Source organism: Arvicola amphibius, chromosome 5, assembly GCF_903992535.2.
Source record: "Arvicola amphibius chromosome 5, mArvAmp1.2, whole genome shotgun sequence".
Lineage (NCBI taxonomy): Eukaryota > Metazoa > Chordata > Mammalia > Rodentia > Cricetidae > Arvicola > Arvicola amphibius.
Window position 1 is genome coordinate 10,012,996 of NC_052051.1, and position 22,210 is coordinate 10,035,205.

At 51.6% G+C, this 22,210-nt stretch overlaps 1 protein-coding gene across 4 annotated transcripts in view; it reads left to right on the top strand.

Annotated features, from left to right (window-relative positions):
* The window catches only part of Atp9a (ATPase phospholipid transporting 9A (putative)), a 110,272-nt gene that overhangs the window by 84,551 nt on the left and 3,511 nt on the right, over positions 1-22,210 (top strand). For all 4 annotated transcript variants that reach the window (XM_038330835.2, XM_038330833.2, XM_038330834.2 and 1 more), the window contains exons 16-27: positions 6,540-6,632; positions 7,874-7,957; positions 8,903-9,073; positions 10,936-11,034; positions 11,712-11,801; positions 11,905-12,049; positions 12,817-12,881; positions 15,667-15,822; positions 19,089-19,153; positions 20,310-20,418; positions 21,186-21,243; positions 21,902-22,105. In XM_038330835.2, the coding sequence (XP_038186763.1) occupies positions 6,540-6,632; positions 7,874-7,957; positions 8,903-9,073; positions 10,936-11,034; positions 11,712-11,801; positions 11,905-12,049; positions 12,817-12,881; positions 15,667-15,822; positions 19,089-19,153; positions 20,310-20,418; positions 21,186-21,243; positions 21,902-22,105 (1,339 nt within the window). The remainder of the gene's footprint in view (positions 1-6,539; positions 6,633-7,873; positions 7,958-8,902; positions 9,074-10,935; positions 11,035-11,711; positions 11,802-11,904; positions 12,050-12,816; positions 12,882-15,666; positions 15,823-19,088; positions 19,154-20,309; positions 20,419-21,185; positions 21,244-21,901; positions 22,106-22,210) is intronic.

Consider the following 22,210-nt stretch of genomic DNA (forward strand, 5'->3'; position numbering starts at 1 on the left):
ACGATGAGTGAAAATATGATAGAAAGGAACAGGCTGCAGAGAGGCTCAGTGGCTAAGAGCTCTGGCTGCTTTTCCAGAGAACCCGGGTTCATTTAGCTCTCAGCACCTGCATGGGCACAGTCATTTGTAACTCCACTTCCATGGGATCTAGTGCCCTCTTCTGGCCTCTGAGGACATTGCATGGATGTGGTGCACAGACACCCATGCAGATGCAGCACCCACAAACATAAAATAAAAATAGACAAATCTTCAAAAAAAAATTAAACCCATGCAGTTATTAAGCCACCTTACCTCCCCAGCTCCTTGCTCCCATCAGTCTGCTTCCTGCCCCTGCAGATTTACCTGTTTACACTTCCTGTAAATGGAATGTAGAATGCCATCTTTCAGTTTCTTCTTCCTGCTAACAGGTTTCAAGGTGCATTCATGTTATTGTATATACTAGTGTTTCCCTTCATTTTTGTGGCTGTGTAGTGCTCCATTGTGTGTCTGTGGGGGTTGAATATCCTTTCTATAGAATGCCTGTGACCATCAAGGGACATTTACATTAGATATTTGGATTATCCCCAGATCCTAACATGAAATTCTTACACAGTGGCCTGAAGGCAATCTTAAACACTGTCTTTAGTATGATTTTATTTTGACTATAACCTGAGTCAGATGTGGAATTTTTCTTTTTGTTTCTTTCTTTTTGTTTTGTTTTGTTTTGTTTCAAAACAGAATTTCTCTGTAGTCCAGGCTGTCCTGAAACTCATTATGTAGACCAGGATGGCCTTAGGCCTGGAGAACCTCCTGCCTCTGACTCCCGAGTGCTGGGATCAAAGGCCTGTGCCTCTACTGTGTGGCAGGTGTAGAATTTTCTGCTCATGGTGTTTTGTTGATGTTCAAAGAATTGTGAAGCTTGGGGGCTAGGGATTGGCTCAGTAGGTAAAATGCTTGTTGGGCAAGCACAGAGACCTGAGTTTGAACCCCAGAACCCAGGTGAAAGGCTGGGTGTGGTGGTGTGTGCTTGCAATCCCTGTGCTAGGGAGGCAGAGGCAGATGCATCGCTGGGGCGTGAAGCCAGACCACAGTCAGCATTGAGGGGCTGTCAGCATCCTGCAGGAGTGGTGATGGTGGTGGTCAGTGGAGGAAGGGATGATTGGCAGTGAAGTGCGGTCATGAGCAGGGAGGGTGGTCCTTACGATGAGGTAGCCATGGTGAGAGCGCCAGCGGTGATGGGCGTGGATGACAGCTAGGTGGGGCCGGTGCTGTGGCTCTTCTCAGTGGCTGGCATGAGCTGACGAGAACCTGTTCAGCAGGAGCTCACAGGTTAGCTGTGTCATTTGCTTTTGACAGAGAAGGAAACCGAGGCATAGAAAGGCTGAAGGTACGCACCTGAGTCTGCATGGGGAGGTGATGGGTCTGAGACATCCCCAGGCTAGGGCTTAGATGGGACAGGGAAGACGTGGAAAAACCCATGGCCCTGGGTCTGTGTTGGGGTGGTGTATTAATTATTCATTGCTAGGGGGCTACGCCACATGGTGGTTGGAAACCATGCTGCTTGTGTTCTCTAACACTTCCTATGGACCAGGAATCTCGTGCAGCTTGGGTACCTGGTTCAGTTCTCAAAGGCTGGCTTCAGGACAGAGTTCACTTACCCACAGCCTCGGTGGGCTGCAGGACATCTAGACAGAGGCCACCTTCGGCTACTGCTCTGTGGGTCTCTCCCCGGGTTAGCCTCGTGTCTGGATTCACCCTAGTGAGAGTGTGAGCAAGCTGGAAGCCCCTTCGAGAGCAGGCCTTGTTCTGCTGTTAGGAGTAGGTTGTTGGGTCCAGCACATCCCCAGGGGTGGGGATAAGGCCGCCTCCATCCAGGGACTGTGGCAGTGGCTCCATGCACTGCTGCTCTGGGGACCCAGTGACAGGCTGGGGTGAGCTCCTGAAACATCCCATCTGAGTCAACTCAGATCCCAGATGCCGGCTGGGACTTTGTGACCCTCCCTGTAGGACGCATGTCCTTGGCAAATGTCAAGTGGGGAGGGAACCTCTCCCTCCCACGCAGCTGCAGCTTTTCCTACGGGCTGCACCTGGCCTGACCCTTGACTTTAGGGCACATCTGAGCTCAAGGCTATCAGAACTCCCTCGGGTGGGCATTTCCTGGAGTTAGTCAGCCATCAAGAGAGTTACTCTCGCTTGGTTCCAGCCTTTATTTTTCAAGTTCTAGGGCCATGGACTCTGCTGAGGTCATCTGAGAGTTGACTCATCAGATCTTCCCCAGCGCCCGGCTTTGAGAATGAGCGGAACCGCACACACCGCCCTTCCTTTAGCTGTGAAGGGATCTCATTCCCAGACATTCGTCATATTTTGTGAGAAGTGGCTTTGTGTCTTCCCACGCAAGGTGGCTGGAGCACGGCGTGCTGCTGGCCCAGTGAGTCTGCTTTCACTAGGGAGAGTGTGCCCCCACCCTGCCTAGTTTATTATTATTATTTTAATTAACACTCAGCTTTTAAGATTCAGCCTTCACAGTTAATAAAAAGGGAAGTCAAGCCTGGCATGGTGGCTTATGCCAGTGATCTAGCACTTCAGAGACTAGGGCAGGAGGATTGCCATGAGTTGGGAGCCAGCCTTTTGCCACATCAAGGACCTTCATTTCAGTATTTTTTTTCCTAAGCATATTATTGTAAATATCCATATATATTTTATAAACTTAGCCTCTACCTTCATTTCAAGCTAGCTTCTCTGCCCTTACTGAAGCACACTAGTGTGTGCATGTGTGTGTGCGTGCACATGTGTGCATGTGTGAGTATGTGCGCCTATGTGTACAGTGAAAGTTTCCTTATACTATCAACACATGGTTTTTGCTGATTTTAATGTGTATGTGGGGTTTGGGAAGAGACCCCGTTTCATTCACTTCTTTTGATTTTTTTAAAATTACATATATGCATGCACGTGTGTTCTAGATCCTTTGACATTTTTAAAAGGTTTATTTTCTATGTATGAGTGTTTTGCTTGTATGTATGTAATATATACCACACGCCTGGTGCCGTCTGAGCCAATAAGGTGGCATTGGATGCCCTGGAACTGGAGTTACAGACCCTTGTGAACTACAGTGTTGGTGCTGGGAATTGAACCTGAGTCCTCTGGAAGAGCTGCCAGTGCTCTTAGCTATTGAGCTGTCTCTCCAGCCGGTGTGTTCTATTCTTAACTGTGAATATTGAGTCTTCTAAAACTGAAGTGCACCTCTGAAGGTCAGAGGACAATTTGTAGGAGCTAGTTCTCTCTGTCTACCATGTGGGTTCCAGGGATCAAGCTCATCAGACTTGGTAGCAAGTGCTCTTACCCCGCGAGCCATCTCCTTCAGGTCTCCACTTCTCTTCCTTCTGAACGGCCGTTTCTCGTTTTTGTCTATTAATAACAGTGCTGGAGCATGCGTCTTCTCAAGGCGGCCTTAGGTATTTGGGAAATGCCATTAGTGAGCTAATGTTTCCACCTCTGCCTGCCTGTCCCTCTATCTTTGGTTTGTCCCAGGCTTTGAGATGGCTTTTCTACTTTGTACCAACCTCCCCACAATTCCCCAGCTCAGTGACTCTCACTGTGACCTTTGAAAAGTGAGACCTTTAGAGCTGAGACTGGGGATGCTGCTGGCATCCAACGGGATGCCTCCATGATGGGGAGTCTGGCCATGTGTGTGTGTGTTGTACAGAGCCTGAGAAGCCATTTTCTCCTGTGCTGGAGGGACGGACCTGTTGTATGCACATGACTGTCCCGTTGCCTGCTGTAGACAGGTTTCTTTCAGTCTTTGGCTTGCTTTCTTTCCCAGGGGTGGGAGGGCATTTGAGACAAGATTTCAAGCTGGAACACTGGCCCTCACAGCAGCCATCTCGTTTCAGCCCCCACCTCCAAGTGCCAGGATTGCAGGCATGAGTTACCACATGCCACTCTGACTGGGTTTAGCTGCTGCTGTCTGCCCTCCTAGTAGACTGGTGTGAGTGAACGTACAGGGTGCCCACGGCCTGTTCCTCATCCTCCCCCTCCCCCAAGCTCTTTTCCTTCTCTGTCTGAGGGCCTGCCTGCCTCCTAAGGGGTCAGGTGAGGTCAGGGAAGCCTGTTGCCCCAGGACGTTTGTGCACAAGTTTCTGAAGGAACTGTGAATCCCACGTTGTACAAGATGTCCCATTATGCTCCATGCTTCCCATGCGGAGTAGTGGAATTGGATCACTGCTAGGGACCACATCGTTGTCATTGAATTAATGAGGCCTGTAATCAGGTGCCAGACCCAGACTACAAGGACACAAGGCAACACAACTAGACCAGCCCATCTCTGTATGTTTATGGTGTCATGTCACCATAACATGGGAACACAGTAAACTGGGGATGACCTGGGTGGGAGGAAGTGACTCACATGGAGGAGATAATGGCTGCAGTGTTTATATTGGATACGATGACTGAGCTGGCCAGAGCCCCTCTGGTAAAGGAAGCCGTGTGGGGGCAATCCTTCCTGCAGCCATGGTATTAAGCACCAGTTTCAGGAAGGGGCAAGGGATGAAAATCCCTGATGCTTTTATGTTCTTTCGGCCCGAGGGCTGTCCTTCCTGGGCAGAGTGTACAGTTGACCGTGCCCAAAATGAAGGTGGAGAGATTGAGCCAGTGATTGAACCATACCCTTAGTTAGCTCATGTGTTCTCTCTCTCTCTCTCTCTCTCTCTCTCTCTCTCTCTCTCTCTCTCTCTCTCTCTCTCTCTCTGTGTGTGTGTGTGTGTGTGTGTGTACATGTGCGTGCATTCATGTGGAGACTGGAGGCTGACATTTGGCATCTTCTTCGTTTGCTTCTACTTTATGTTTTGAGACAGTCTCACTCTGATTCTGGAACTCATTTCAATCCGATTGACTGGCCAACATGCTGCGGACTGTCTCTGCCTTCCCAGTGCTGGGACTGCAGGTGCACGATCATGTCCAACCTTAAAAAATATAAAAATGTAGTGGGAATCTGAACTCAGGTCCAGTCCTCATGCCACAGCCGTCCCTTTCCCACCGAGCCATCTCTCCGGCTCCTCTAATTCCTAGTCGGAGGTAACTGTCTTTGGGACTTTCAGAGTAAAGTGTATGCACACGGCATTGACTGCCCTGCCCCGTGTCCTCTTCATCAATGTCACCTGTCTTCCTTTGGAGACTTGGGGATCCGCTGCCCTCCAGCTTTACCTCGAGCCTGTGTCTCAGCCTCTGCACTGTCAAGGGATGGAGCCCAGTGATGAGTTCTTGCTTGTGTGGCCACCCTGAGGATTCTGGGATGCATGGTGGCACCCGTGGCCTCTCTGAAGCCTCTTCTCAGGGTGTGGCAGCTGACAGTGTCTGTACATTGTCATCCTCCCCACAGAACAGACTGGGGGGACTTAGGGTGCACCTAACCATCCAGAACACTGTCACAAATGCCACATTCTGTGTGAGGCCACGTGCCACGTACCAGTGCTCTTGCTTCGTCCGTGGTGGTCAGTACATAGGAATGTGCTACATGTCCTGCTTGACGGAGGAGGACGCCGAGGCAGAGAGAGACAATTTGCCCTGTGTTCCTCATTAAGAACTGGTACCAGGCCAAGTGTTTGATGCCTGCCAGGTCAGAGGAACCAAAATCTGAGTGGCCATTTGCTTTCTGTATACTCCTTCTCGTGCAGAACTCAGCGGTGAGCAGGTGTGCCAGCCTGTGGCCTCTGGGCCACGCAAGCCCTAGGTTAGCTAAGAATGTGACCGGACACATTCTCAGACGGCAGTCTCAATGTGGAAAGATTGGCTGTCTCTCCAGAGGACATTTACTAGTGTCTGAAGACACTGTCACCATGGGGCTCTCCTGGCATCTGGTGGGTGGAGGCCCATCATTGTTTATTGCCCTACAGGGTACTGGGCTGCTCCACCTCAGAGTCTCAGGCCTCACACGTGAGCAGTGCTGAGATGGGGAGGGTCCCCAGCTCCCTGTTGCCATCTTCCTGTTGTTTATGGAGCACAGTTAGCCACTGCTGCACAGCCCATGGTACAGTTGAAACAAGCCGGCTGCGTGTGAGCGGTTCCAGCTGGAATGGCAACAACTTCCAGACGAAAGTCTTGGCTCTTTGATCTCGCTTTATCTTTAACAGTTTTCCAAATGCTCCGAGCCGAGCTTTCTTCTGCCTTCTGTGGCCTTTGCCCCAGAGTGAGCCACCCCTTCGCCCCTGTAATGTTTTATCTTTGGCCAGTAAAAGCACTGGGAGGCTGGAGAGATGGTGCAGCAGTTAAGAATCCTGGCTTCTTTTCCAGAGGACACGGGTTCAACTCCCAGCACCTACATGTAGGTCACAACTGTCTGTAACTCCATTTCCAGGGGTTCCAGTGCCCTCTTCTGATCTCTAAGGGTACCAGGCATACATGTAGTACTCAAACATATATGCGGGCAGAACACACATACACATATAAATAAATTATATAAAGTTGAGAAGCACTGGCACTTCGTATACTGTGTGTCACAGGAAGCAGGTCACGCCTGTGGGCTGGTGTTCCCCTCCATGGTCGTCATTTCCCGACCCTCTTTCCAGGATGAATCCACGGGGGAAATCACGTTCTACATGAAGGGAGCGGACGTTGTCATGGCCGGCATCGTCCAGTACAATGACTGGCTGGAGGAGGAGGTGAGCCTGGGGTCGTGAGTTGAAGGGGGTCCTGGGAGCCTGCCCTGCAGTGTGTGTGGGGGTGGTGAGTGGGTCTTTGTACTCGCTTGCTGGCTGTGGCTGATTACCATAAAACTGCAGTCTACCTATGGCAAAACTTAGTTGCTTTAACAACCTGCGTTTCCTTCTCACTCTGTCTGGAGTAGGGTCTGGGTGTGGCTCAACTGGGGTCTTTGCTTTAGGGCTTCCCATTGACCACAGCCAGGGTGTTGATGTATAGCTCAGATGAAGATCCAACTGGGGTAGGATGTTCTTTGAGCTCAGTCTTTGCTCGGTGCTCAGTGCTTGGTGCTGCACTGTTGGAGCAGACGGCACCCAGCTCCTTAGGACCGTGGTCCAAGGTCTTGGGTTTCCTTCAGTTGCCACCCTTTGTCTCTTGTCCCATGGATTTCTTCATGGGCACCCCCAACGTGACAGCTGTCTTCATCCAAGCAGTGGAAGATGACAGACAAGATGGAAGTCTCCATCTTTGGTGGCCTAGGCACAGAAACAGCACCCCTCCCTTTTCTGTGTGCTGGGAACAAGTCACAAGGTCCAGCCCGCACTCAAGGGGAAGATGATTGTGTAGGGAGTTACAGGGGTGAAGATCCTGGGGACCACAAATCCCAGCTAACTGGTGGACAGTTAGCTGGAGGGAGGAGTGCTGGTTGAGGTCAACAGGCCAGATCTCACCTTCAAGCAGGTGAGTGCTCACTCTGCCATTTAGTAATGCAGTTCCCTCCTGGGGGATTGGAAACCAAATGCCCAAGGGCCTGGTGAGGCACAAAGATAAATGGCGGGCCTGGGTGTGTCTGTCTCAGGGTTACACTTGGACACGCTTAGCCCCTTGAAATGGGCTGTGGCACCAGTGTTTAGGGATGCACACAGGAGCAATGACTGCAAGGGGATGGCGAATGGCGTTTAACCCACAGTTAACAAAGTTTTGTCCAGTGAGCCAGCCAGCCATGCTCGCGTGTAACCTTACCACGTTGATTTGGACTTTGGAGCACACTGTACTGGCCAGAGAAAACCCATGTGTGCTGGGCTCAGCCTGCAGCTCGCCCCTCTGTAGCTCCAGCTAGAAGCTTGGTTCTGGGAGACTATAGCTTTAGGGGAAAGCAGTTTTCTTAATCTGCCATTTTCCCTTATCCTTTGGCTTCCTCTGGGCAGTCTCAGACCTGGGCCTGAACGTAGCTTCCCACTGATCTCTGTCTGCCTTGCAGTGTGGCAACATGGCCCGGGAGGGACTGCGGGTGCTTGTGGTGGCCAAGAAGTCCCTCACAGAGGAGCAGTACCAAGACTTTGAAGTAAGTGGCTCATGACCTTTGCCTTGCATCCCTGACCCACCTCAGTCACCTCTCCTAGGACACACCTTGCTCGCTCCACTCTGGCCGCGCTGGCCTTTTTGAGCACGCCAGCTTTCCTGTCAGCGCAGGACCTCTGCACATGCCCCGTGCAAAGGCGTTTGCTCTGCCTGGTGCTCGCTGCATTGCCCACCTCCCTCTTCACACTCAAGCATGGCCTCTCCAGGACATCTCCCACACTACCTGTCACTTTCCAGAGTCTCCCACGTGACTCACCTCCTTTGTCACCTGCTCTAGGAAGATTCGAACTAAATCACGTCCACACCCGTACCCCATCTCTCTCTGTCTCTGTTTTGCTGCTGTTTTGAGACAAGGTTTTGCTTGAAGCCCAGGCTTGCCTGGAATCCTCCTGCCTCAGCGTCCTGAGTGCTGAGGTGACCGACATGAGCCACCCAACTAGGTTTGAGCTATAAAATAGGTTAGAGTTGTGCTCCAATCCAGGCTACTTGTGGTTCTCTCACCCCATTGATTATGCTCCCCATGGAAGGACCTTGTCTGCCTAATGCCTGTGTCCCTGATACCTGGTACAAGGCTGACATGCATGAGTGCCAGGGTGCATGCAGTTGAGGGACAGATCTCTAGGGTCCTTGCCAGTCCCCCAGCAGTTGGCTTGGCCCTGTGCCTCTGATGTGCCCCATGTGTTTGTAAGACTTTAGCTGTCAGGTTTCTTTCATGGGTGCCTGCTGTGACTGTTCCCCGCAGTTCCACTGGGGAAGCCGGGTTTCCCTTCGGTTTCACTGCCAGATAAAAAGGGAATAAGTAAGGTCAGATTGGAGTCAGTTATCTTCAGAAGTGCGGTTCAGGAGGCCCAGCTGACCTGGGCAGTGTGTTTGGGTGATGGCCACACCTCATCTCTCCACCCCCTGACTTGTCTCTGTCATTCCCCAGGCCCGCTATGTCCAAGCCAAGCTGAGTGTGCATGACCGTTCGCTCAAGGTGGCTACGGTGATCGAGAGCCTGGAGATGGAGATGGAGCTGCTGTGTCTGACTGGTGTGGAGGACCAGCTACAAGCCGACGTCAGGCCCACGCTGGAGACGCTGCGTAATGCCGGCATCAAGGTAGGACTGTAGGAGAGACGGAGATGGAGCCTGGCCAGCAGCAGGGAGACATTGAGGGCGTAAGGCTGGGTGAAGTGCCTCACGCTCGTAATCTCGGCATGTGGGAGTCAGTGATAGGATCTCAAGCTCAGGGTCAGCCTGGGATATAGTGAGAGCCTGTTTACAAAAGGAAGAAATGAAAGAAGGAAATGAATGGGAGGTGGAAGAAGTAGGGGACACCAAAGCACCCCACTTCAGAAGGCCTGGCTTGGGAAGGGGACTCCAGGGTTCCCCACTTCAGAAGGCCTGGCTTGGGAAACCATCTTAAATGACTGCTTCTTCTGGCTACCTCCTCACAAGGCTAGCTCTCCGAAGGTCAGGGGTATGTGTCTCCCAGTCACTCAGGGCAGCCCTGAGTCCCGCTGCACCATGTGATTTTGTTGAGTGACTGGCTAGCAACTGTCGGTTGCTCTGGCCCGGTGAGAAAGGGACAGCCACCCCATTGGGGAGTAGAGAGACTTCTGTATTAATTTGCTGTTGGGGTAGAAGCAATCCAGACGGTTACTCTGCGGGGCCAGTAGAGGGCGTCTGAGGACCAGTGAGATGCTGGGTTCTGAAGGCTAAGGAATTGCATGTGTATGTAGCCTAGGCTGTCCTCAAACTCCTGATTGTACTGCTTTCATCTCCTGAGTGCTGGGATTATGGTTGCAGTTCTGTTTTTTTTTTTTTTTTATGCTGTACTGGGGGTGGGACCCAGATCTCTGTTCATGGCAGGCAAGCACTCTACCACTGAGCACACCCTGTTTTAATCTGTCTGTCTGTCTGTCTCTCTCTCCTGACTCTCTCTCTCCCTCCCTCCCTCCCTCCCTCCCTCCCTCCCTTGAGACAGGGTCTCTCTCTGAACCTGGAGTGAGGCTGACTGCCCACAAGCCCAGCACCCCTCCCTCCTGTCCCTGCTGCTCCCCCAACCCCAGCCCTGAGGAGGTTGTAGGCATGCATGGCTGCACATGGCTTCCTATGTGGGTGCTGAGATGTTCATGCTGATGCTGCAAATGCCCTTACCCGCTCAGCCATCTCCTTAGCCTGTTAGTACACACAGCACAGGAGACGGATGAGGCTACTACCTCTGGCTAGACAGTCAACTTTGTGTAAAGTTTAAAGTGTGCTCTAATACTTTAACAGGGGCAAAGCACACCACCTAAATGTGTGTTGTTTTTCCCATGTTCCGTTAGTAAGTGCCATGTGTGACTGACAGTGGTGGGTGTGTAGGAGAGTGACCTGAGCCTCAGCTCTGCTCATTTGTATGCAGGATTAGGACCATAACCTGCAGACACAGGCTCTGTGAGGCACAGATAGTTTCGTCCATGGCTTCCAGAACTTAGGTCTCTCAGCTCGTGTCTCACTGTTCTTTGCTGGCAGCAATTCAGCCACTGCATAGCGTGTTGCTTCATTTGTTTTGCTTTTTGAGGTAGTATCTTGAGATGTAGCCCAGGTTGGTCTTGATCTCACAACCCTCCTGCCTCAGTCCTGACTGCTGGAATTACAGGCTTATTTGTTTTTTATTTTATTATTTTTTTGGGGGGGATTCTTGATATGTAGCCTAGGCTAGCCCCGAATTCACAACAATCCTCCTGCTTCTGCCTCCTGAGTGCTAGGATTAAAGTTGTGCCCCACCACACCCCATTCAGGCTGATTTTTCTCTGGTGAACAGTTGGCTTTTGCTCCCATTATTAGTAGCCAGCAAGCCCCATGCTGGGCTATCCCCAGAATCGCAGGGACTACGAGTCTCCGGAGGCTTGATGTTCTTGAGAGCCTCACTGACCCTAGGGGCAGGGCATCTTCAGAGCCCAGCACTCAGGACTGTTTCCCTGCTGTGATTTCAGGTTTGGATGCTAACAGGGGACAAGCTGGAGACAGCCACGTGCACAGCCAAGAACGCACATCTGGTGACCAGAAACCAAGACATTCATGTTTTCCGGCTGGTAAAGCATCCTGTTGGGGCCATGCAGGGTGGTGTTTGCGTTTGTCCTATAACCCGTAACCTGGAATGGGCCTCTGAAGGAAGAGGGCAGCTGTTGGTGACCTCAGGTGGTTGCGTAGGTTACTGAATGGCTAGGGTCCTAACCGACCGTTCCTTCAGCTAGTGTCAAGGAACTCCACCACAGCCTCGAGCTCATGCTGTGCTCTGACCCTTTTTGGTGGTTGTGTTCTCTTTTGGGGAGCAGAAGAAAGTTAGGCACTGTGGCTGTTTTTGGCATTGCCAACAGTCAAGCACAATGCACAAAGCCTATAGCAGTACCTGTACAGAAAGGTGGTATAGATGCCTGGTCCCCAGGCTGCCCTCCAGGGCTCTGGTGACCCTGCTTAAGGCTAAGGAGCCCCTCTGAGCTTTGGTCTCCTGGGGGTGCATTGTTGAGAGTAAGTGCGAGAGGCCTCCATGGTGCCTGCCCAGTCCTGACCGTGTGCCCGTCTTAGTCCTTGGGAAATGGAAAGGGATGAGTGTCATGCATACAGTCTCCCGGGCCCACAGCATTCTTTACCCAAAGAGTGGTGATGGGAGGGGAAGGACCTTGTTCACATAAGCTCCAGGAGGCCAGCGTTCATCATGCCGTCTGCCATTCCAGAGAGCCAGGCCTTCTCTGTCCCTGTACCCTTTCAGGTGACCAACCGTGGGGAAGCACACCTTGAGCTGAATGCCTTCCGCAGAAAGCATGATTGTGCCCTGGTCATCTCTGGAGACTCCCTGGAGGTCAGTGCTGGGAGCTTACGGGTAGGGCACCTCTTCCTGTTGTGGGTTGCAGGGAGGGGGTGGCATCGGCTGACACCGCCCGCCTCCCCCACCCCCGCCCCAGGTTTGCCTCAAGTACTATGAGTATGAGTTCATGGAGCTGGCCTGCCAGTGCCCAGCTGTTGTGTGCTGTCGCTGTGCTCCTACCCAGAAGGCCCAGATCGTGCGGCTGCTCCAGGAACGCACCGGAAAGCTCACCTGCGCAGTGGGTAAGCTCGCCTCCGTGGAAGGAGGCTTCGCCGGGAGTGGTCAGGCTTGCTGAAGGCCCTATCCTGCTGGCCCTGTCTGCTTGCGCTCTGCCCTGCAGATGCTCTGAACTGGACAAGTACCTTAGAGTCCTGCTGCTGTGTGTTCAGACTCCCCAGGCCTCTTGACTCAGGCCAAGAGGAGGCTATGGTTGCTCGCCTCCCCTCTCTTGAGAGAGAGGAGACAAGCATGTCTAAAGGGAAAGGTCCTTTCTTCTTGGCATGTGACTGATGGCCATGGCATTCCAGAGGATTGAAGGCCCCATGCTGAGGTTCAGATCTGTGTTCAAATCTCTCAACCAAGTGGTCACTGACTGGTTTTTATGGGTGGCTCCCTTTCCCTGGTGGTCACTGACTGGTTATCTTAGGTGGCTCCCTTTCCCTCTTGGGCCTACATTTTCACCTCAGCAGGATGGGAACAATGGTGGTGGCCTCCTCACCTGAGTGTTCAAGGATTAAAGTATGAGGTGTGCTGGCCACAGGGTCCTGAGGACGTCCATGTCCTGCAGGGGCTCTTGAGAAGAGGTCGTAGATGCTGGCCTCTGCGACAGCTCAGCATTTGACCCTGGCAAGCCACTTGGTCTCCAGCACGCATCAGCTGCCTCCTTTGAGGATGGCTGGCACAGAGTGAAGAGCACGACATGGATTGTTTCTCTGAGACTGCCATGTGTGAGCCACCTCTCACTGTCCCCACATTCCTACCTCTCCCCTCTGGTCTGTGTGCTCCGCAGGTGATGGAGGCAATGATGTCAGCATGATCCAGGAATCGGACTGTGGTGTGGGCGTGGAGGGCAAGGTGAGTGTGTGCACACAGGTCTTCCCCTCCAGTTGGAGTTTCTAGTTCTTTCTTTTTTGTTTCTTTTCTTCTCCCCCCTCCCCGCACCTCTCTCCCTCCTTCCCTCTCTCTTTCTCCACGTTTCCCAGACTGGTCTGGAACTTGATTCACAACTGAGGATGACCCTGACCCTCCTGCCTCCTTGAGGCTTGTACCACCACACTCACTATGCTGTGGTTCCTGGGTGAGACTTTGCTTCCAGAATCTATGCAAATTCTTTTAGGTATAGGTTTTAAGAAGCACAACTGAGCCAGCAGTGGTGGCTCTTGCCTCTAATTCCAGTTCTCATGAAGAAGTAGATGTGAGAGAATTGTATAGTTCCAGCCAGCCATAGCTCACGGATCAAGACCCTGCCTCAGAAAACCAGAAAGGTGGTGGGGTTGTGGGGAGGCATGGGCCAGAGGTGCTCAGTGGTCCGAGTGCTGCTGTTGCAGGGGACTGGAGTTTGGTCCCCAGCACCACATCCAGACCCTCACACCCACAGGCACTCCAGGGGATCCACAGTCCTCTTCTGGCCTCATGGGCACATGCATCCCTGTGCACCCCCATGCATAGACACTCAGAATTAAAGATAAAGCAAATCTCAACGGATTGCTGGAGTTTAACAAGCCTTTTGTAGGTCGCTATCTACAAAGGAGACATTTTCCCTTCTGTTAAAAATTCTCTCATGAGTCCTTGGGTTTTAGCATATGACAGTAGTGAGTGCTTGCCACAGCAGAAATAAATCATGTAAGTCACGCCCAGCTTGCCTCTTAGCCACACCAAACTAGTGACATTGGGGAATCTTCCGAAATTCTTCTCTGGGCATTATGGTTTTGGGTGTGTGTGCTTTTGTTATAGATACCATCTACACATATTTTGTCCATGTATATATATTATTTTCATGTATACTTTCAAATTAAAAACACACCACACACTCTGCCATGCAGCTTGCTTAAATCTGTTACATCTTGGATTCCTTTCTTCATCAGAGACAGGGACAACAGTCACTTCTAACCCTCCCTCTTTTTTTTTAATCTCTTATTAACCATGCTTTTAAATCATCAACTCCATTCTTAGGACCAGTCTCCTTATCAAGGCTGTCATCTCTTTGAATTGTCCTCGGCTTCCCATTTCTTACTTCAGAACTCACGCTGAACAACAAGGATTGGCTTTTGTGCCCGGCTCTAAGTCTTTGTCTCCAGTTCAGCAAAACCACAAGCACTGTAACTTTCTATTTTGAAAAAAAAAATATCATCTTGAACTGGGGATGTGGCTCAGTGAGTTATAAGCGCTTGTGGTGCAAACTTGAGGACCTGAGTTCAAATCCCCTGCACCTACCTAAAATGCTGGGCATATCTAACAAGGGGGGGGGTGTTGGAGACAGGTGGATCCTGAGAGCTCACTGGACCACCAGCCGAGCCTGCAAGCTTCTGGGTCAGTGAGGCCCTGTGTCAATGCAGTACCATGAAGAGGGAGAGAGAAGTGCCCATTGTCCTGCTGTGGGCTGAGCATGCACATGCCCAGGCATGCATAGCTGCAGACTTACACACACACGCACTCTCTCTCTCTCTCTCTCTCTCTCTCTATATATATATATATATATATATATATATGTAAATTGAATGTTTTTCTGGCAGTGAGCTCCATCAGCCTTCCCTTCCTCTCACCTGCTGACTTCCGCTTTCTTTCTCTCCCTCTGGGCACACAGTTCATGTTAAATACTTCCCAGGGTCCTTAAGAAGCAGCATCTCCCTGCATCAGCACAGCAGCTGGACCCCCTCCCACTCCTGTCCCAGATGTAATGCTGACCTAATGATTCATGGGCATTTTGCCCGATTGTCCCCAAAATGTCTTTGTAGCTTAAGAACAAAAGAAGCCCCAGGAAATAATCAAGGACCCCGAATTTCCTTCATTAGCGTGCGTTCGTGTCTCTTTAATCTTCTATAATGTAAAACACTTCTCTGATCTTTTTTTTTAGGCGTGTTTGGTATTTATGCCATTGATATATATATATATTATATTTATTTATGTATTTGAATGTGCGTGGCCCAGTGCTCATGAGGAGGTCAGAGGACCTTTGTGAGACTCAGTTCTCTTCTTGCGTCATGTGGGTCCTGGGGCTGATTCGGGTCATCAGGCTTGGCAGCAAGCGCTTTTACCTGCTGAACCATCCTGCCGGCCCTCCATTGATATTTTTGAAGTACTAGGAATGTCAGTAAGTCCTTGGGTCAGTGCACTCTGAGCAGCCTATGTGGCAAGAGTGTTCCAGGGGGATTTGTATCCTCAGGGTCATACCAGTAGATGCTGATGTCCGTCTCTCAATAGTAAAAGTAGTGCCAGTCAAATGCCTTTGAAAACATGCGTGCCACTGTGTGGGTGCAGCGTGAGCTCCATATCCAGGAGCATGCAGAACGTTCAGGAATGTTCTACACTGACTGCATCAGACTTCCCCAGTGTTTAATCCTTCAGGGCCTTCAGTGTTATAAAGCACCTATGATGATTTTTTGCTTCTCATAAACACTGGGAGTGGGGGAGAACTTAATACCAGCCTCCTCTGACCCCCACATTACAACTATCTCTGATTTAGTGTGGTTTTTATTTAAGTAAATTCCTCTTCTTAAATCCAATTTGACTTGGACCACCAACTGCGTGTAGCCTGAAACCAGAGTCTCGTTATTGAATGTCTTCAAAGGTCTCCTTGTCATGTCTTGTTGTTTCAATTAACAAGAGACATGCTCCCTGACCTCTGGTGTGCGCATTGCAGGAAGGAAAGCAGGCGTCTCTGGCTGCGGACTTCTCTATCACCCAGTTCAAGCATCTTGGCCGGTTACTCATGGTGCACGGTCGGAACAGCTACAAGCGCTCGGCAGCCCTCAGCCAGTTTGTGATCCACAGGAGCCTCTGCATCAGCACCATGCAGGTGCGCAGCTGCGGGGACCTCTCAAGAGAGTCATCTCTTCATAGGCAGAGAGTAGGCACAGACACGCCGCGCAGGTACCCGTACACATGGGTGCACTACCCAGGCAGGCAAGCAACGGGTGCCTTTCCCAGGTGCAAATACTGTGCAGGAGGGCGGCAACTGACCTTCTTACAGACACATGTGGGTAAGGCAGGTACACCGTGCAGGTGGGTGGCAGCTAGTGCCTCTCACAGGGCCGTGTGGGCGTGGCAGGCAGCTGGCACCTCTTACAGGTGTGCACAGGTATGCTGTCCAGGTGGGCATTTATGTGTGTACCTGGGCATATGTAGCTCTGCCTCGGTATAAGTGGGCATACTTCCCAGGTGGGTGGCAGTTAGCCCTGTGCCCAGGTGCTTAGGACAGTCATTGTCATGGAAAATCCCAGCAGTTGGACCCCACCTGGCCAGTCTGTCTCTGTCTGACCACAGCCCAGCTGACAGCCCCTAGCTAAGCTCTTCCATCTCATCATGGGTTCCCCGGAAGAGGCAGGGTTAGGGCCAAACAAACATTCCTGCTCCTGTTTTTTGTGCAGAGACAAGGGCCAAGAGCGGCAGCCACACCAGAGGATTAAATGTGTGTGAGACAGGCACTTGTTAAGCGATCCAGGCTAGTATGTGTGCAAGCGTGTGATCGTCAAGTGCTGGGAGTAGTCGTGAGCCACACACCTGGTGTTAACTCACTTTTCTTGAGTGCATCCTAGACCTTGGCTCAATGCTTGTAATGTAGTCAGCATCTCCTGTCTGCCGCACACTATAGCCTGAGCCCATTTTACAGGTGGAAAGGTTGAGGTTGAGTCAGAGTGTGATCATCGCAGGGAACTGCAGCATGGCTTGCCCGTCACAGTCAAACCTCGCTGGAAAGGGAATGACGCAGTTTCAGCTTGCAGAAGGCACTGCACTCCTGGCCCAGGCCTCGGGGTGCAATGCTTCAGTTTGGTGATAAGAACATTCGGCTCTTGTCACTTTTCACTGAGGACCTGTGAAGCCCGTGCACACACTGTTCCCCGACTCCAGGCTGACCTTTCCACCTGTGAAATGAACTGGTGGGATCTGCCTTGACCTTGAACTTGGCCCTTGGAAAACCGTCATCAGTAAGACCAAGCAGGACGTTTCATGACAGAGGCAGGCTCTGAGATGGCTGAGTGTGTGAAGGCGCTTGCTGCCAGGCCTGATAACCTGAGTTCAGTTCCGGATCCCATATGGTAGGACGGAAGAACCGGTTCCCTCAAGCTGCTCTCTGACCTCCATTCCAGTGCCATAGAAAGCACAACAGCATGTGTCCATGTGCACACGTGCATCAATGTAAACGTTCTTAGGAAAGGTGTGGCCAGATGTTGACGGCCGCTCACCGCGTGGAGGGTGCACGGAGGGTGCTCGTCCTGCCTCACGTGGGAGCGTTCCCTGCCGGCCTCTTGCCGGCCTGTTGAGGAAGACGTTCTCAAGCTGCACAGCTGCTGCCGATCATCAGACTGCATCTGCACTTTTAATTTATGTTAATCCATCATCAGACCGTTATGCTAATTCACCGATGGGACCAGGCCATGCTGTGGTTTTAATCACTGGGAGGGAGATTAATGATCTTGTCCCTGGGCACACACACAAAAGCAGGCGGATGAGCTGCCATCTGCATTCCCATTGATATCTACTCAAAAGGTTCCAGAAGGTTCTTGAGTGAGACCGGCCTTGTTCCTTGTGCCTTGACATGATGATCTCTGATGAACAGGACAGGTGTGTTCACTTCCTGTGACGAGCCCGTGTGTAGATGCATGTCTGTGCAGCTGGGTGAGGAGCCACTGGGGGTGGCTTTCCCTATGGTGAGGTTGTGAAAGTGTCAGAGGAGCCAGGCTTCCTGTGGCTGTGCAGTGCTTTAGCAAGGAGGCTTCATGGCATGCTGTCACTCTGTGGTGCTGCAGGTGTGGGGAGGAGTGCAGGTGTGGGGAGGAGCGCAGGTGCGCAGGTGCGGGGAGGCGCACACTCTGCCTTCCCGGTTGCTGCAAGATCCAACTTCTCTTGATGCTTAGGATTTTTTTTAATTTTGGTTTAGTGTTTTTGATCTGTTTCATTTTTGATCCTTGGTCTAATGTATCTTAGGCTGGCCTCTAAGATTGACCTTGAACCCTTGGTCTACCCACCTCCAGAACTACTGGGACAGCAGGTGTGCGCCATCACACCTGGCTCAGCTAAGTTTTTACAAAAAGCCTTCACTTGGCTCTTCCAGCATTCCCTGGGCTTACATTAGGGGGAAAGAGCTTGGGAGCCACAGTCCCTCTGTGACTCTGTAGGTGTTAGGATTTGAGCACTTGTCTTCCTCACCAGGCCTTCCCAGCATGCTCTGCTTTCCAGCAGTAGGAGCAGAGACTTCCGTGAGAGCTGGCAAAACCCTCACTGCTTTTTCCACTGAAACACCAGCTTGTCATATGCTTTGAAAAAAAATCCTCACTGGCAGTGGTGGCACATGTTTTTAATTTCAGCACTTGGGAGGCAGAGGCAGACAGATCTCTGAGTTTAAGGTTGGCCTGGTCTACAGAGTTAGTACTAGGACAGCCAGAGCTTCCACTTAGAGAAACCCTGTTTCAAAACAAAGAAACCAACCCTCCCCCGCCCCCCACCCCTGTATGGCCCCAGGGCACAGCTCAGTGGCAGCATTTGCTCACCCAGTAGGTGAAGGGTCCTCAGTTTGACCCTGAACATTACAAAAATAGACTTTCCCACCCGAATTCCAAACTGTACTGTCTTCTATCCCGGTCTTTAAGGTGGCCAATGTGGAAACTCTGGTAGCTCTGTCCGCAGCTTAGTTTCTGTACCTACAGTGTACTGTCAGGGTGTATACCTGGCAAGGTATAATTCTGAGCTGTTGGGAGTGTAGGCTCCTTAGACAGGGGTGGACTTGGATCTCAAAGGCCCTGCAGTTTCTCCTTGTGTAAAGCAAGAGTGATTCAGGACCTGGGTGTGAAGCCTTCCCAACCCCACTACACAGGGTGCGCTGTTCACACAAAAGGCTGAACATGACTGTGGACGCTCACTACTGGCCTTGTCATGAATGAACTGTGTGGTCTCAGGCCAGCCCCTGACCCTCTGTGGGTCTTGATGGCCTTACCTGTATCTCGATGGTCCTAACTTCCTAGGGCAATTGTGAAGGCTGCAGGAACCCCTGCACAGGGCGTAGGCATCTGCGGGGTAGGGGCTGTGCTGTGACTCTCAGTGACACCCTCTCCCTCCTTCATGCAGGCCGTCTTCTCCTCTGTATTCTACTTCGCGTCCGTCCCTCTCTACCAAGGGTTCCTGATCATCGGGTAAGTCACTGCGGACAGGCTGCTCACTTTTCATGACATCCCGAGAAACATCCCACAGGGAGGAGAGACATCAGAAGTGTCCGTGGCACCTTGGCTTCTGGCTGTAAGGCAGGCTTTGAGCCTCCTTGAATTGGCAAGGCTTTGAAGCACCCTCACAAGATGGGGGAGGCAGTCACCCCTGTACCCCAGCCTGTGGTCATTGGGACCTGAAGATGAACAAACTCAACAGACTCAGAGAGTCCAAGGCGACCCTACTGGGGTGTTGGGATAGGGGAAGCATTTGCAGTCTGTCCTTTTGGTTGGAGCTGAGCCCAGGAGGATGCTGGGGTCCAGGGCCTTGCACAGCATACAAAGTGTTGATGGTACATTGGCTCCCATTGGCACCACCTCTGTTCCTGACCTGCTAGGGAGTCCCCAAGCTTCTTCCTACTCAGGCACATGGCAGGTGGCACCAGGTACGAGAGCCCAATTCTGCTTAAAAAGAACAGGGAGGCAGATGGGCCAGACCAGGGACCGCAGCAGAGCCCTCTTCCTTGCTGTGTCTGCGGGTTGGGTCAGCCTGAGAGTAAGCACTGGTTGCCACCCATTTCCAGTTGGAAAACAATGTCCCCTCATCCAGACATGTGAAAGTACATATCAGAACATAGTATGGGGTTCTGTGTGTGGCCTTCTACAATCTGCCCCTTGTTACCTGCAGCCCCGGCCATCCTGGCTACTCTCTATCTTTATGACAGCTGCACCCTCGCTTCAGGGCCTTTGTACCAGGTGTTGTTTGGACCTGGTGTGAGCTTCCAGATTGGCCCGGCGACTCCTCTTCGATGTCCACAGAAATGCCCCATTCTTGCTGACTTCCTGAGTCTGTGTCCCATGCCATACACATGTGCACATACACACACACACACACACACACACACACGTTTTTTTCCCTCTTCCCCATTCTGCCTTCTTCCTTGGCACTGGTCTGCAACATTTCTTGACGTGGATACTAACACAAGAGCCCTCGAGGGCAGATGCTCACCTCCGTTTTATATCTGGAGTCTTAGTGCTGAGCTCTGGGCCTGGTGCATGATGGGTGCAGTAAGCAGGTGAGCAGGAGGGAGGTTGGACTGCAGAGGCCGGGGTGAGGAGCAGTCCCTGACGGCGGCCATCCCCTCAGGTATTCTACCATCTACACCATGTTTCCCGTGTTCTCCCTGGTTTTGGACAAAGACGTGAAGTCGGAAGTCGCCATGTTGTATCCTGAGCTCTACAAGGACCTCCTCAAGGTTCCGCATCCCTCCCCGACTTCACTCCGTTACCCCACCTCTTCCTACCACCTCTCCCTTCTTTTCTCCATTTATTTTGCACTTGCCCCTCCTGTCTGATGGGGCACAAGGAAAGGCGTGGGGGGATTCATGCCTTCCTTTGGAGGCGGAGGGTGGGGGGCCAGTGCAGACTGCAAACAGAAGTGGTTTCTGAAAAGCCACAGGTCTGCTCTGCACCCGCAGACTGCGCTCCTGGAGGAGCCCTGACACCGCGCTGCCAGAGGCAGGGGCTTTTCTCTGCATGGGTGGGATTTCCCTTTTGCTGTTTTTGTTTTGTTTTGTGTAAGCCCAGGGTTGTGTGCTTGTTAGGAAAGCATTCTACCACTGAACTACATTCCCTGCTAGCCTGGAACTCACAGATACCCACCTGCCTCTGCCTCCTGAACCCTGAGGTTAAAGGCGTGTACCACCCTGACTTTCTTTGTCCTTTCCCAATGGTTTCACTAAGTTGCCAAGGGTAGTCTTGAACTCACTCGGAATCCCAGGCCAGCCTTGAACCCACCTTCCTCCTGTCTTAGTGTCCTCAGAGTAGCTGAGAAGACAGGCATATATCCACTCTGGGCTGTCTTTGAAAGATGGCATTTTTATTCCTCAGTCAGATGTTGGGGGGCCCCTTGTGGATGTTTGTGATAAAAACCGGCAGTGGTCAGTGGGAAGAGTCCCAACAACGCTGATAGCAGTGAGTCTCCAGCCTCCACAGTGATCTGGTCTTTCTGTTTCTTATCTAGGGGCGGCCGCTGTCCTACAAGACGTTCTTAATTTGGGTGTTAATCAGTATCTATCAAGGTGAGGTTGGGGTGAGGGAAATGCCTGCTCTTCCTATGCTTTAACATTGACCTTTGTGGGAGGGGGCAGGGAAAAGGTTACCTAGAAAAAATAGGACTTAAGATTGTGCTGGGAATGTAATGGGTGCCTGAGGCATGACAGCACAGCAGCGTTCTACAGTGCACACAGCAGGGTTCTAGAGTACTGTTTGGTTGCTTCTCCGGCTGGCAAAGTCAGAGGGAATTCTAGGGGTTCAGGTACATTTTTCCTAGTCCAAATTGTTCAAAACCACAAAAGGTTTTGAGTCCTGACCTCGTAGGACACAGGGCACAGAAACACTAATGACATGGTGTAAATGGCCTTCAGCTGAGTGTTGTATAAGATAAATGGACATCCTGTGTAGACTTGGGGCCTAAGGCACCTCATATATGTATGCAGAGACTAAGATACCCCAGGGATTGCCTAGGTGACAAATGGGCAGCAGGTGTGTCTCAGGAGTTTCTGGAGTTTGCAGGGAGCACCATCATGTATGTATGATGCATTGTCTCAGGTGTTTCTGGTGTTTGCAGGGAGCACCATCATGTATGTATGATGCGTTGTCTCAGGTGTTTCTGGTGTTTGCAGGGAGCATCATCATGTATGTATGATGCGTTGTCTCAGGTGTTTCTGGTGTTTGCAGGGAGCACCATCATGTATGGGGCATTACTGCTGTTCGAGTCGGAGTTCGTGCACATCGTGGCCATCTCCTTCACGTCACTCATCCTCACCGAGCTGCTGATGGTGGCGCTCACCATCCAGACGTGGCACTGGCTCATGACAGTGGCTGAGCTGCTCAGCCTGGCCTGCTATATCGCCTCCCTGGTGTTCCTTCACGAATTCATCGGTAAGACCCTGAGCCCCAGCCCCAGGACACAGTGTCCTCTTTGTTTTATTTGATTTGAGACAGTCTCACCACGTAGGCCAGGCTGGCCTCAAGCTATAGAGATCC